This window comes from Lactuca sativa, chromosome 8 (genome assembly GCF_002870075.4).
Source record: "Lactuca sativa cultivar Salinas chromosome 8, Lsat_Salinas_v11, whole genome shotgun sequence".
Classification (NCBI taxonomy): domain Eukaryota; kingdom Viridiplantae; phylum Streptophyta; class Magnoliopsida; order Asterales; family Asteraceae; genus Lactuca; species Lactuca sativa.
In genome coordinates, this window is record NC_056630.2 from 238405016 (window position 1) to 238420123 (window position 15108).

General features: G+C 39.2%; 1 protein-coding gene across 1 annotated transcript; it reads left to right on the forward strand.

Annotated features, from left to right (window-relative positions):
• Positions 1–1211: 1211 nt before the first annotated feature.
• LOC111906706 (receptor-like protein kinase HSL1) lies at positions 1212–5023 on the forward strand. The gene is made up of 2 exons (XM_023902476.3): positions 1212–3955; positions 4351–5023. Exons 1-2 carry the CDS (start codon positions 1339–1341, stop codon positions 4743–4745), a joined length of 3012 nt encoding a protein of 1003 aa, XP_023758244.1. The 5' UTR covers positions 1212–1338; the 3' UTR covers positions 4746–5023.
• Positions 5024–15108: the final 10085 nt, after the last annotated feature.

Sequence of the window (15108 nt, forward strand, 5' to 3'; positions counted from 1 at the left end):
TGTTCATATTATAAAATTTTTGAATAATTCATGGCTTTGTACTTCGAAAGGAAACTTCATGAAAATATTAGTTTAAAGACAATTATACAAGACTTCAAAGACACCAAATAGTCGATAAGTTCCACTTCGATGAACATTTAAGAATATTTCATATTAAGTTTTTGTTTTGAAGGTTTAGTTTCACCCCTCTAATTCTACAGCTAGTGTATCGCTCATGTCCATTTGTAGATTTTTTTTCTCTTCTTTATCTTTTCTTTTCAAGATTCACATAGACTACAACAGGTAAAAGAGTTGAAGAATATTTGTCATAAATGAAAGAAATCATCAGTTGGTTGTTGGTTGGGAACTAAGTTGCAATGTCCCTCTTTTCCTCCAATGAAATGAAATGGAAAAAGACAAACCCATTGAGAATCAAAGGGTGTCCCTCGTATGTACCTTTCTTCGCAAATTTTATCTGTACACTATGGATTCATAATTGTACTTTTTTTTTTTTGGTTTATGCTCTTCGTTCAAGTGTTTATGATCACTGAAATGCCTATTATGAAATCGATAAGGAAGATTGAGATATAGAAAACCATATGATGCATTGGATGTTTGTACCTTTGGTAGTGATGATGACCACTTTAAATATTAAAAAAATAATAATAATTTGAATGATTACAGTCTTAAAGATTAATTTCATAACTTTGTTTTTGTTTTTCGTTTCAAACGTGATGTAAGAAAAAAAAATTCTCATTTTTTATGTATGGTATAAAGATTAAAGTCTAATGTAATTGTTGTTGTGGAATTTTGATTTATATATCTTTTATTATAATATTTTTATAAATTTTATTATTAAATAATTATTAATAAAATAAATTAATCTACTTAATTATTTTGTATAAATATAATATTTTTAAGGCAAATATATTACAAAGTAAAATTTGTTATTTACGTTGTTATATCTTATAAATTAATATCAGAATAAATTTTAATACGATATTATAAAAGACAAATATTACTGTTAAAATACCATTTAAATTTGAAATATGTGGAAATGTTAACACTAAAAAAATATCAATACTTTACTGTTCGCCAAACATTAAAATAGTATAAATGTGTATGAACATCAAGACTTTGAAATATTATTCAATATGCTCAAAATATATATTTTGTTTATATAGATATTAATTTTTAAATTGTCTATTTAAAACTATATTTAATAAACTAATTTGATGGTTGTTAGTAGTTGTCTTTCCCCGATCAATTATGCTTTTGTTTACTCTAAAGTCCCCCCTTCATTGAAAAACAACAATACACAAATTTTCACATCTCCTTGCCAAATCCTCCATTCCCACCATGCCACCGCCACCCCTGCCGTCGAGACCACCGCCGTCGCCACCTTCACTTCTATTGTTATGTCTCTTGCTATTATCAACCACCACCTCCCTCTCTTTGAACCAAGAAGGTCTTGATTTAATCCAAATAAAATCCACCCTCATCGATCCCAGTGGAATCCTCTCCGACTGGAACCCCGCCGACGACAAACCATGCAACTGGTTTGGCGTCACCTGCAGCCGCTCCACCGTCACTTCCATCGAACTCCCCTCCGCCTCCCTCGCCGGCCCATTTCCCATCGGTCTCTGCCGTCTACCTTCTTTATCTATCGTCTCGCTCAGCGACAACAGTCTCAACTCCACCATCCCCGCCACCATCTCCACCTGCCGCAACCTCACGTCTCTTGACCTCTCCGCAAACTATTTCGACGGTCTGCTTCCATCGACGCTCTCCGACATCCCAAACTTGGTTTATCTCAACCTGCAAGACAACAGCTTCTCCGGCGAAATCCCACGTAGTTTTGGATTGTTCCGGCGACTAGAATCACTCATTCTCATCAACAACTATCTGAATGGATCATTCCCTGTTATTCTCACAAACGTAACCACGCTTAAAGAACTCAGTGTTGCTTACAATTACTTTCTTCCTGCTCCAATTCCTCCTCAACTCGGAAACCTTTCCAACATCGAACATCTTTGGCTCAGTTCATGTAGCTTCGTCGGAACAATCCCGGAGACATTTTCGAAATTACAGAAGCTTTCTGATCTCGAATTATCTTACAATTCACTCACTGGTCCATTCCCAGCTGTCATTTTCCAACTCAGGAAACTCTACCAACTCGAGCTCTATAACAACTCACTTTCCGGCGATTTGCCAAAAAAGGATTGGTCAAACCTCCCCGAACTGAGAAAAATCGATCTGTCGGTGAATAGTTTCACCGGAACAATTCCGGTTGAGTTATGCAAATTGCCCCTCGAATCACTCTGTCTCGCTGATAATAAACTACAGGGTCTGATACCGGAAAGCTTAGCTCGATCTCCAAACTTGTATGATCTCAGATTATTCGACAATTCGTTAACTGGTCCTCTTCCCAGTGATCTCGGAAGCAATTCCTCTCTGAAAACACTTGATGTGTCGTTCAATAAACTCTTCGGTGAACTTCCGAGTAGCTTATGCGAAAAGGGCGAATTATTTGATCTAGTACTGATCGGAAATTCCTTTTCCGGTGAGCTTCCTGTAAGTCTGGGAGAATGCAAGAGTTTAGGAAGGGTTAGGCTGAGCTCGAACAAACTTTCCGGGGAGGTTCCAGGCGTAATTTGGGGGTTGCCTCATGTTTATCTCCTTGATCTTGCTGATAATTTGTTCTCAGGTAACCTCTCATTCGCTATCTCCGGCGGGGTCAATCTTTCGTCGATTATTGTTTCCGGGAACACCTTCTCTGGTGGCATACCGGATGAAATAGGATCTTTAAACAATTTGGTTGAATTCATAGCTGGTGATAATAAGTTAACCGGAGGTATTCCAGAATCATTCTTCAAATTGAATCATCTGGGGACACTTGATCTTAGTGGAAACGATTTCTCCGGCCAGATTCCTGCACAAATTGGATCACTAAAACAGCTCAACGAGCTAAATTTAGCAAACAATAGGTTCACCGGAGAAATCCCCGACGAAATCGGTGACCTCCCAGTTCTTAATTATCTCGATCTTTCCGGTAATTCGTTCAACGGAAACATCCCATCCGGATTAGATAACTTGATGTTGAATTCACTCAATTTATCAAACAATCATCTCTCCGGACCAATCCCTTCTGCATACGCTAAAGACGTTTACCGAGATAGCTTCTTGGGGAACCCAGATTTATGCGGCGGATTCACCCGTCGTTGTCCCCAAACCGACGAATCAAAAACAAATCATAATCTATGGCTGCTCCGGCTCATTTTCGTATTTTCCGGCATAGTTTTGGTAATCGGCGTATCCTGGTTCATTTTCAAGTATCGAAGCATCAACAACACGAAAAATGAATCCCCAATTTCAATATCGAAATGGCGATCGTTTCACAAATTGGGTTTTAACGAATTCGAAATCATTCATCGATTAAACGAAAATAACGTAATTGGAAGCGGCGCTTCTGGGAAAGTCTACAAAGCGATTCTCAGCAACGGTGAAGCGGTGGCTGTGAAAAAACTCTGGGAACGATCGATTAAAACTAATACTATAACAGATTCAGCACAAAAAGACGAGTTCGAGAGTGAAGTCGAAACATTAGGGAAGATTCGGCATAAAAATATTGTTAGATTATGGTGTTGTTGCAAGAGTGGAAACTCGAGGTTTTTGGTGTATGAATATATGCCAAATGGAAGCTTAGGAGATTTGTTGCATAGTAGTAAAGGTGGATTATTGGAATGGCCGATGAGATTTAAGATTGTTCTTGATGCGGCTGAGGGACTTTCATATTTGCATCATGATTGTGTTCCTCCTATTGTTCATCGTGATGTTAAATCGAATAATATTTTGCTCGATGAGGAATATGGTGCAAGAATTGCGGATTTTGGTGTTGCGAAGTTTATCGAGTTGGGAAATAAAGGATCCGAGTCGATGTCGGTTGTTGCCGGTTCTCGTGGTTACATAGCCCCAGGTATGAATTCATCGACATAGACTGTATTAATCATAGGACTGACTGAATAAGTTTTTTAGGATTGTTTTAAAAGGACATTCATGACATTTGCACAAACTAGAGACTAAAACCGAGTACATGACACGCATTGTTCTACATTATTGTCATGTCCTGTGCATCAAACGTAATAATACATGACATAACATATTGTATTGTGTTTGACGTACATTTGACTGGTTGAGACACATGTCAATATGACAATTATTACAATTTGTTTCTAAACTCAATAATTTCGGTTGAATTTCGAACAAAAGGTTAAACGTTTGACCATGTATGTGTCCCTTCTAGACTCTACCACTAGTTTTTCGTACTCATTTGGTAAAATTTAATAAACTTTTCTCATAAACCTGTCTCAGAATACGCATATACACTTCGTGTCACCGAAAAGAGCGACATATACAGCTTTGGAGTGGTGATCCTTGAACTCGTGACCGGAAGAAAACCAGTTGACCAAGCGTTTGGTGAGCGAGACCTAGCCACATGGGTGCACACAACGGTTAACCAAAAGGGTTATGACCACGTGATTGACCCTGAGCTAGAGTATGAGTCCAAGGATCAAATATGTCGGGTTCTTGATATCGGTTTGTTATGTATTAGCCAACTTCCAATGAACCGACCCTCGATGCGAACCGTGGTCAACTTACTTCAAGAGGCTGCAGCCGATGGCAAACTAAAAGCTACCATGAATAAAGATGTGAAATCATCTCCTTATTATGAAGAAGATAGCTCCGATCAAGCAAGTTTGGTTTGATCGATTGAAAGACTTGTACATTGTGCGACGAATGTTGTACATTATGCATCGAATGGTGTACATTGTGCATTAAAAATGAGCAAGATTTGTAGGAGTTACGAGTGCAACTAGCTAGACTACTACACTTAGGTTTTATTAGTGCAACTCTAGTGATTTTATGTATCATGTAGTTGTATCGTTAGCAATGTAATTGTATCATTAGCGAAAAAAGAGTTGCAAAAACAAGTCTTTTTCAATGGTTTATAAATATAAGACTATGCTTAATTGTTTATACTTTATATCTATGTAACTTTCTTCAATTTGTTTTCAAGATAACTTGAAGTTAGGGGTAGATGAAAACCGGTCCCACAAATAAAATCAAATAATTGAAGCAAAAACAATTTAAGTTGAACTGAAACTAGTTATATTTGATTCGATTTTTAGGATGAATTTATTTAAACTGTTATATGATGGAGATATGAGCTGAACCTGTGTTTCTATATTTGTTAAAGTGAAAAATATATGCCATTATAAACTTGCACTTTATAAATTACAAAAGTTTAAATTTGTACTCCACTCATGTTTGGAATTGACATAACCCGGTTTAAGGAGACCGGTTTAAGTCGGTCTATTTTGGGAAGTGAGAGGGAGTTGTTGAAGTGTTATCGTTCGTGAGGAAGTGTTTGTCACTTTGTTAGCATTTTGCCGTCCATATTAAAGTAGAATAGATTTTCATTTAGAGCCCTGGAAGTTTATTTATCTCACAATCACCCCCAACATAATAATGAAATTGGCATAATGATCCCTTTTCTTCTCACAAGTTATATCATTATGCTAATGGAATGAAAAGATTTTCTGTCAGTCAGTTCCTAGCTAGACTTCATATATATAAACAATCCATTAATGACTTAATGGGTCTACGAAAGCAACTGAATAAATAATAGTAAAGGTTCTAACCATTTGTTATATATATATATATATATATATATATATATATATATATATATATATATATATATATATATATATATATATATATATATATAAAACCACTCAAATATGACAATCAAGCAAATTTCTTACGCTTAAGTTGGTTTTATGTTCTAATATAAGGATTATATGATTTATTTTGTGAGTATATGTTTGATTTGTGTTATTCTTCTTTCCTTTTATTTGAAAAAGATCATGCATGTGTTCATTCCAAATCATTTTTCGAAAAATATACATATATTCACCGGTTAACCTTTGTTTTAATGCCACTTATTAAGTAAATGTACATACATTAATGTATTGCATAGAGATTTAAAGAGCTAACGGTCTCCTTCTTAATTATGTTTATATCTATTTTTAGTTATCTTTCTTTTATTAATCGCATGGTGACATTCATGTACGCGGAGATCTTACGAAAGGATACATTGTCACACTTACAACGTTTTTATTATTCATTTATATTTATTATTATTATTATTATTATTATTATAAATAAGTAAAAGTGTCGGAGGTGTTTTATAGAAAGAGTCCTCTCATCGCATTGTTATGGACTTGGGTTGTCCATCAATTTACCTTCCATTTCTCCATGTATATAAGACTTAATGTTTTTATTGTTGTTATATTTTCTTTTAAAGATGGTTTGACAATTTATGTAACTGTCAAAAGGAAATAATACTAGTTATTTGTAGTATTTCTCTTATAAATACACAGTTCATGTTACGAATGATTTTTTGACATAATTTTAGAATTATAAAGGTTCTTTTGACATAATATATGGAGTAGGCATGAAAATGGAGGGTGGTTTGTGTAATATGGATAAAAGAGTAAGGATTAAAAGTGTACAAGTGAGTAAGTAGACAGATGGAGACCACTACCAGCTACTTAAGAAGAAGAAGCAGATGGACTTCAAAAACGAAAGGCGTAGAAAATTAGCAAAGTGAAAGGGACATAAAATTATGGGCGGTCAAAGAGTTGACTGGAGACTCATTGTGACTTCTTCTAAAATGCCGTGATTGCCTCTCATTATTTTAAATTAATAGATAGGAACGTATTATTATTGAGCTATTCATTTTAATATTATTATAGTTCAACAATAATATCATATCTTAACAAACTATTTAATAAATTAATAATATAATCTAGATACAATTTAAGTTTAAATGAATATTCATATGTAAAAACTTAAAACATAGTATTTTAGTTAAAAGGTAAGAATATCATGTTATAGTTAAGTTGATTTTTATGTGTCTAAATGTTTAATAACTATTAATTAAGCTAATCATAATGTAGGTTGATATTAAAGAAAATAGCCTTATAAGGATAAGTTATATTTAGCACACTTGAGAAACGCGAGAACAATTGTGGACCAATCATTTCATAATGGTCAAAAATAGGAAAGTATATAGTTACGTAAACAGTAATTAGGCAACATAAAAATAACCTAAATGTATTAAATAAACACGTAACAGATGTTTTCCATGATTGAAGCCAGAACGATGAAGAACGTTAATTGGATAAAAGTTATTGAAACCATATTGGTTATTGCTACAGTCTATATCGCCGACATTAGACGTGAAATCGAAATTTGCAAAATATTACAAAAATATTGTTGTCGTCGTCTGGAATCAGATTACGATACGTTGATTGAATTCGGCTGCGATGAAGCACACCGGTTGTGGGGATATTTATGGCGATGAAAGTTACTTCAATTCACTGATCGATATTGGGGATGAATGTAGCACCTGGTTCCCGGTATGTATTCTTGGTTATTAACTCTCTTTTATATTCCATTTTAACCTTGGACTCGGCGAGTTGAAGGACTAACTCGCCGAGTAGAAGCGGGACTAGACGTGGGATCTACTCTGTCTACTCGACGAGTAGGCTCGTGGGACTCGGCGAGTAGACCCAGTTTGGACTAAAACCCTAACTCGGGTGTTTGCACCCTATTTAAACGATCTAACCCAGCCTCCATTTCCCCTAGCACTCCCAGAGATCTGTAGAACGAAACCCTAGCCCCCTTTGTGTCCTTGTGGGTGATTTTTAGCATTGTGAAGGTGGTTTGGAGCTTGGGAGAAGAAGGAGAAGGTTGAAGAGTGCAAGAAGGGAAGAAGATCTGGAATCTACTATGTGAAGGGCTTCTATTCAGGTAGAAAAGTTCCTACCTTGATCTTTAGTTCTTTAAATCCCCTTTTTGTCCCTAAAAAGTGGTTTTAAGCCCTAAGAACCTAAATCTCTATGTGTTTATGGTTAATGTTCTGTAAGGACTTCGGATTTGGACCTTTTGGATATCCTAGTAGCATAAAGTCTCTGTGGTTGAGGTGATTGAGGTCCCTATTGAGTGTAGGACCTCTTAAAGAGCTTGGAATTGCATGTTTGAGCTCATAGGGCCATGCATGCACGTAAAGTTTGCAACTTTACGTGGTAAACACGCCCTAGGACCATAGATCTGTGGTTTTTGAAGCGTTGCATGTCTCAGATCTGGCCTACTCGGGAAATGGGTCGAGGGACTCGGCGAGTCCTAAAGTGGAACTCGGCGAGTTCTATGAAGATGGTCCTAGACTTGGCGAGTTGGATGAACAACTCGGAGAGTCCTATGAAGATTGTCTGTAGCTCGCTGAGTTGTTCTTCAAACTCGGCGAGTCATATGACCTTTCACAGAGCAAGAGGGGTTTAAGCGTTGAAGGTTCAACCCTTCGTACCTGCACGCGGAATTAACCGTGTAACGTAGTCCCAAAACCCCAAACCCTCGTATGGGGTGTTCTGGTGTGGATTGGAAGCGAGTAGGGGATCCGCTCGAGGAACTCGGCGAGTTGCTCACGGACTCGACGAGTCGGGACTCGAGTCCGCCCTATAGTCCCGAGTGGTGAGTCAAGGGTAACTCAGTGAGTGGGGAGAGGGACTTGGCGAGTAGGATCGAATTAGTAAGGGAAGGACTCGGCGAGTTGCTCATGGACTCGGCGAGTCCAGTCACCTGGAAGTTGACTTTGATTTGGATTTCGACTTGGTCAAGGGTAAAAGGGTCATTTTACCCTAAGTACATCTAGCAGTGTTTGACTGATTGTTTTGTGGGAATTATAGCCGGAGGACGTCCGGAGCAGCAACAACAGTAGTAGACAGTCAGTTCCCAATCAGATCAGCAGCTACTTTGAGGTGAGTTACCTTCCAGTAGCGGTTGGTCTACGGCCACAATGCCGGCCCACCAGTAGGAGTTGTACGTTAGATGAATGTCTTTGTGATATCATCTAGGTTTGCTACTACACTATATGTTATATGCTAGCATGATGTGTTATATGTGATAGAAGTAGAGTTCGGTTGTTAGGACCGAAGGGTAGTTCAGACACCCCAGATATGTTTGATAATTTGTTATGTTATGATATATGTGTAAGTAGCAGTAGGGGGTGAAATAGTCCCCGAGGATCGGTTGTCAGGACCGACGGGTAGTCAGCACCCCAGAATAGCTTGACACGGGTAGACGGCACCCCAGAATGGCCGTACGGGTAGTTGGCACCCCAGAATGGCCGTACCGGGTAGTCAGGCACCCCAGAATAGTCTGGCAGTATGTATGTTATGTGTTTGTATGGTATGTGGTACGATGGGGGAACTCCCTAAGCTTTGTGCTTACGTTTTCATTTGTTGTTTCAGGTACCTCTTCAGGTAGGGGAAAGGAGTCGGCGCGGTAGCGTCATATCACACACACTCTTGTTTCTGCACTATGGATTTCTGGGATGTACTCTGAATTATTACTATGATATTACCGGTTTTCAGACATGGATTATTGTTATGAATGTTTTGTAATGATGTTTCTATGTATTAACCTAAATTAAAAATGAAATTTTTACCGGTATTTTTGGGACGTTACAAGTTGGTATCAGAGCCCTGGTTTGAGGGATTCGGACACACCTTCGGGGGTGTCTGAACTCAAATCGAGGGATTAAAAGATTTTCCAAAAAGAAAATGTTTTCTAAAAATTGAGAAAATAGTTTTGATAAAGAACGATGTGTGTGATGTGCACGACCGGCCGAGCTCAAGTAAGTATTCCCCAAAGTACTCATACAAGTTTATGTTATGTTTATCAGCTTTTGTAGAACAGCATGCTAGAATAAGACTAAGGATATAGGAGTGATGCCTTATGTGCCTGCTTTACATGTTTCAGCTGTATGAGAATTGCATGCTAGTATTGAGTAGACAGCAAGTAGGATAGCCTGATTAGGTTATGCCTGATAGTATGAACTTAGCATTGTATGCTAGTACAGTTCCTGTAAGCAGATAGAGTTGATTGAGATTGTTACCCTTGTATGAATGTTGATTGCTTCGTGCTTTGTGGGACTCTGAATAATGGGAGTTAGCCATTAGGTAAATACGTCACGTCACATGTGATCAGGGTTGAATAATCTTAGAGTGCTGGATTTGATCCTATTGCACAGCTCTTGTTTGAGTCCAACCATTGTAGGGACGAGTCTGATACTCGAAGGATCATCTGAGCCTCATCAAATGTGATGGTATTCAGGTAATGGCTAATTGGCATTACAAGGAGGCCTTCAGCAGCTGAGGACTGGTTGGGTAGAGTCAGAGGATTCCTAGGGCAAGCTTAGGATATGAGTAGCAGTGGTATAAGGGATCTGGTGGAGTCAAGGTAGTCCTTGAAGAAGGTACGGATAGATGTGGAAGGTAGTATGGGACCATACTACTGAAAGCAGAGGATCCGTACCCGAACTAAGGAAGGCTGAGATAAGACCGAGGAACTTGTAGTAGTTGTGATCCCTCAAGAAGTAGCAGTATCACTAACAATTGTTATTTATGTAATGCAGAATGGTGGTACTTCGATCGAGGCTGATAGATGGCGGTTCAGGAGAGGGGTCAGGTTCGGGATCAGGTTCCGAGTCGGTAGATGAGGGACTACGCGAGTTCATCGTGTCAGAGATCACCAGGGGTATCCTTGAGTCGACCCCCATCATCTTCGGGTCGATCAAGGAAGGGATAGTTGAGCTGATGGAGGATCGCCTCAGGGCGTTTAGGAGCGACATGGCATCTGGACAGTCGGGATCTCGCACGTTGTCCTTTAAGGACTTCAGGGGTAGTGGTGCGCCGGATTTCCACAGGGTGAAAGTCCCCATTGCTGTCAGGCGATGGATTGCAGACATCGAGTCTGCACAGTTGACTAGCTTCTGCCCCGAGGGGTCGAAGGTGAGGTATGCAGCAGGGTGTTTACGAGACCGAGCTCGAGATTGGTGGGAGTCAGTGGGTGACTCGTTGGGAGCCTCAGCGGTCGAGGCTATGACCTGGTCGGACTTTGTGACTAGATTCAGGGCGGAGTTTGCGCCAGCTGTCGAGCTTCAGCAGCTGGCCAGGGAGTTTTTTGATATGAGACAGACGACGAAGACTGTGGCGGAGATCACCGCCAAGTTCCGGGAGAGGGCACTGTTGGTGCCCCAGTATGCGGGTGATGAGGACATGAGGAGGACCCGCTATCATGCATGCTCCGAGCTGACATTTGGGAGCACATTAGTTTTTCAGATTGCCCCACCTTGGACTCTATGATTGTCAGGGCGAGGGAGAGGGAGATAGATTTGGAGCATATCCAGAAACGGAAGTCAGAGGAGGGGCAGACGGGAGGGGCTTCGGGGAAGAAGCCCAAGGGATCAGATGGTAGGCCGAAAGGCCAGTCAGGACCGGGCCGCTACAGGAAATGCGGCAGGCCTCATGAGGGGGCATGTAGACTGGGATCGTTAGGCTGCTATAAGTGCGTCAAGACGGGGCATTTTAGTAGGGATTGTACTACCCCTGCACCTGTGTTGCAGACACCAGAGTTGCTGTGTTTCCACTGCAACCAGAGGGGCCACAAGAAGGCCAATTGTCCCCAGTTGTCAGCTACAACGTCAGTGAAGGCGCCAACACCAGCGACCCTGCGGATTACTGATGGCCGGCAGGGCAAAGCAGAGACTCCAGTGGTGAGGAGTCGAGCATTTCAGCTGACTACCAAGGAGGCACGCGCCGCACCCGATGTGGTGTCACACCCCCAAACCAAGGATGGCGGAAACGTCCAGGGGTGGAGGACTTCATGTACAGTATCACAACAACGTGTATAATAGTGCTCAAAGTAATACAACCATCATAAATATAATTGAAAAAGTTACATCAAAGTATATGTTTACATGTTTCAAAATCAATTACAATATGATGACAAAAATAAATTGTTGACGGTTTAACGTCCCATCCTCAAAGCGCTGAAGTTTTCCTATTTCACTGATTTCCTGAGAATACAAGTAGTTTTGAAAAGTGTCAACAATTAAGTTGGTGAGTTCATAAGAGTTTTGTTTGGAGTAGAAACCGTTTTCCTTTTTAAAATTGATAGAGTTTGATCTCCAGAAAATCCAATATTTTCTTAGTTAGGTGTAGACAAAAAAATATTCCTATATGATGTGTTGAGGAACCCTAGATTAACCCGTAGATTTCCTCTATAATCATCCAGCGTATATAAGTTATAGAAGATTTAAGTCAGATAAAACGTCGAATGTAGTGGGTCTGCCCTAGGTCCACAACCAAACGAGGAACAGGAGATGAGGCGGGCACCACCAATTCTAAGCCAATCCAGACTAAATTCTTGTATGACTCAAGCAACGCTCAATGATTATAGTTGAAGTCTAACAATGCTAACCTTTAATGTGAATATAACCTATACATACCATAGTTCACCGGGGGGTAATAGAGATTAGTGAACCTGAACTATGCATATGAATAGCTTATCGAAAGTGATGGTGATTGTGAATATAACCTATACATATCATAGTTCACCGGGGATTATTAGAGATTAGTGAGCCTGAACTATGCATATGAATAGCTTATCGAAGGTGATGGTGATTGTAACCTATACATATCTTAAGTGATGGTGAATATAACCTATACATATCTTAAGTGATGGTGAATATAACCTATACATATCTTAAGTGATGGAGAATATAACCTATACATATCATAGTTCACCGGGGGGTGATAGAGATTAGTGAACCTGAACTATGCATATGAATAGCTTATCAAAGTGATGTGATGGTGAATATAACCTATACATTTCAAAAGTGATGGTGAATGTGAATATAACCTATACATATCATAGTTCACCGGGAAGTAATAGAGATTAGTGAACCTGAACTATGCATATGAATAGCTTATCGAAAGTGATGGTGAGTTCCTTTCTTGTAATTACGTTCCTAGGGTAGATGAAACATAAACTATACCTATTATAGTTTATTACTTTGTTTGTAATATGTATTTACCATAACTATACCGATTATAACTAACGCTTTCGTTTGTGGGGGTATAATGGCTTAACTATACTTGTTATAGATTACCTTAATCGTCCATGGCGGCAATAACTCTTTTGTAAGTGTAAGACCTTTAATATTGTTTTTGTTATATGAATAACCCTAAACTATACCTATTATAGTCTATCGATTGATTTCGTGGGAAAATGAGCATAGGCCTTACTTGTCATAATTTATCAATGTTTATATTTTAATGGATATAGCCTCGTAATATCGTATATATATGTATTTGTCATACTTGTGAAGGTGTAAATCCATTTGTTTTCTGATGTATGTCTATGTAAGAATACAAAATTTGTTATATATTGCAACTACACATAATCACATAACGATGTATACCTTGCTCAACATGTTACAAGGTGAAATGAAATTTATTGTGTTTTTCTGTTAATAACATTTTCTGTAACTGTTATTAGAAAAATTGTAGAAAAATCATAAAATGTCCAAATCAGGTTCTGTAACTTCTGAGAGTTTGGAAAATGAGTCTAGTTTGTTCATAATTTTTATTATAATTTGTAATGATCTCTAATTTGGGTGAAAAAGTCCATAATCACAGACTGGTCCGGATTGATGTTAGAAATGATAGGCGGTTTTGTAAAAATCACCATAAATTGTAGAAAAATCGTATGGAGATGTGCAAGTAGTCATTTTAAAGCTAAGAAGTGGAACTACATGCACCTAAAACAGTTTTGAAAACAAAAATATTTAAGATGTCCAAAACAGTCCGTGAATGGAGTGAAACTTTTCTGATGAAAGCTGTTAGAAAAATGTAGTTATGTTCTAAGCATTTTAACTTGTATTCCCCCCCTAAAAACTTGAGAAAACGTGAAAATGTAGGGGTATGAACTCACCTTGTGTGATTTCAGTAGATAAGTGATGAAGAAGAGAAGTGTTCAACCCAAGAACATTAGAAGAACCGTTTGAAGATTCGAAGCTCTAACACAAATATAATGGAGTTTGTGTAAGATATCCATGATTTGAGTGGAAATAATAGAGGTAATCATAAAGGAAATGGATTATGCTTACCAAAGGTGGAGGAAACTCTCAAGATCAGCCCTTGAATCTTGGATTTCTAGAGAGAGAAAGTGAGAGAGAAAGGAGTTTGATCTTGTGAAATGAGAACAAATGAAAGAAAAATGAGGAGAGAGGATGATTATCCAGCCCTCCAAGCATGGAGGTGGCTTGTGAGGGAGGTAAAAAGTACAAGGTATGGTGAGGAGGAGTGTGGGTTGTCATGGAGTGGGTGAGGGGGTTGCTTGCGTCATAACTAAGGTAAGGTCAACACTTCTTCTTTTTGTACTTTACCAACTCCTTTTTAAATAAGATTTTACCCTTAAAATGTGATTAAATCATTAATTTAGGGGGTCTTATAATTAAAAATAAAGTTTTGGGTGAAAACCCCATGTTAAAACAATTAAAAATGGGTTTAAAACGCAAAAATACGCAAAAATGTGCGAAATCCGAGCTGCCCCAGCGAGACCCTTCGGATCTCGGCCGAGGCTCGGTCTCTGGGCCGAAGTTCGGTCAGATGGGGGCTCGGCTCGGACGCGGGTGGCTGAGGCGGGGAGGCGAAAGGCGAAGCGAGCTCGGTCCGATGTGATGCAGTCCGAAGCGAAGTGGGAAACAAAGGCAGGTTCGGTCCGAAGGGAGGCCAGAACCGAAGGTACTGTAGTGAACAGTAATGAACAGTAGCTTCGGTTCGGACCTTCCTTCCAAGTTGGGTTCGGTTCGGATCTTCTTCCTTGCATGGTTCGGTTCGGATCTTCTTCCTTGCATGGTTCGGTTCGGATGAACAGTACTTTCGGTTCAGCTCATGAACAGTACTTTCGGTTCAGCTCATGAACAGTACTTTCGGTTCAGAGGGTTCGTTTCCTTAAGTCCGTTTTTCGCGTAGACTTCCGTTCTTGGGCTATTTTTCGCCAAATTCGAGGGTCGGGATGCCCCGAGTGATTATGGAAAGTTGGGAGAGATTTCGAGGGAGATTTGGGAGAGATTCCTCGTTCTCAGAGAGATTTGGGAGAGATTTGACGTACTTGGAGAGATTTCGCATACGAAGAGATACGTGAGAGAGATTT

What these genes read in the sequence shown, in the direction of transcription:
- LOC111906706 (XM_023902476.3), top strand. Translation starts at nt 1,339, where the DNA reads ATGCCACCGCCACCCCTGCCGTCGAGACCACCGCCGTCGCCACCTTCA. An exon ending in TCGTGGTTACATAGCCCCAG is followed by an intron (nt 3,956 to 4,350) that starts GTATGAATTCAT and finishes AACCTGTCTCAG; the next exon opens with AATACGCATATACACTTCGT.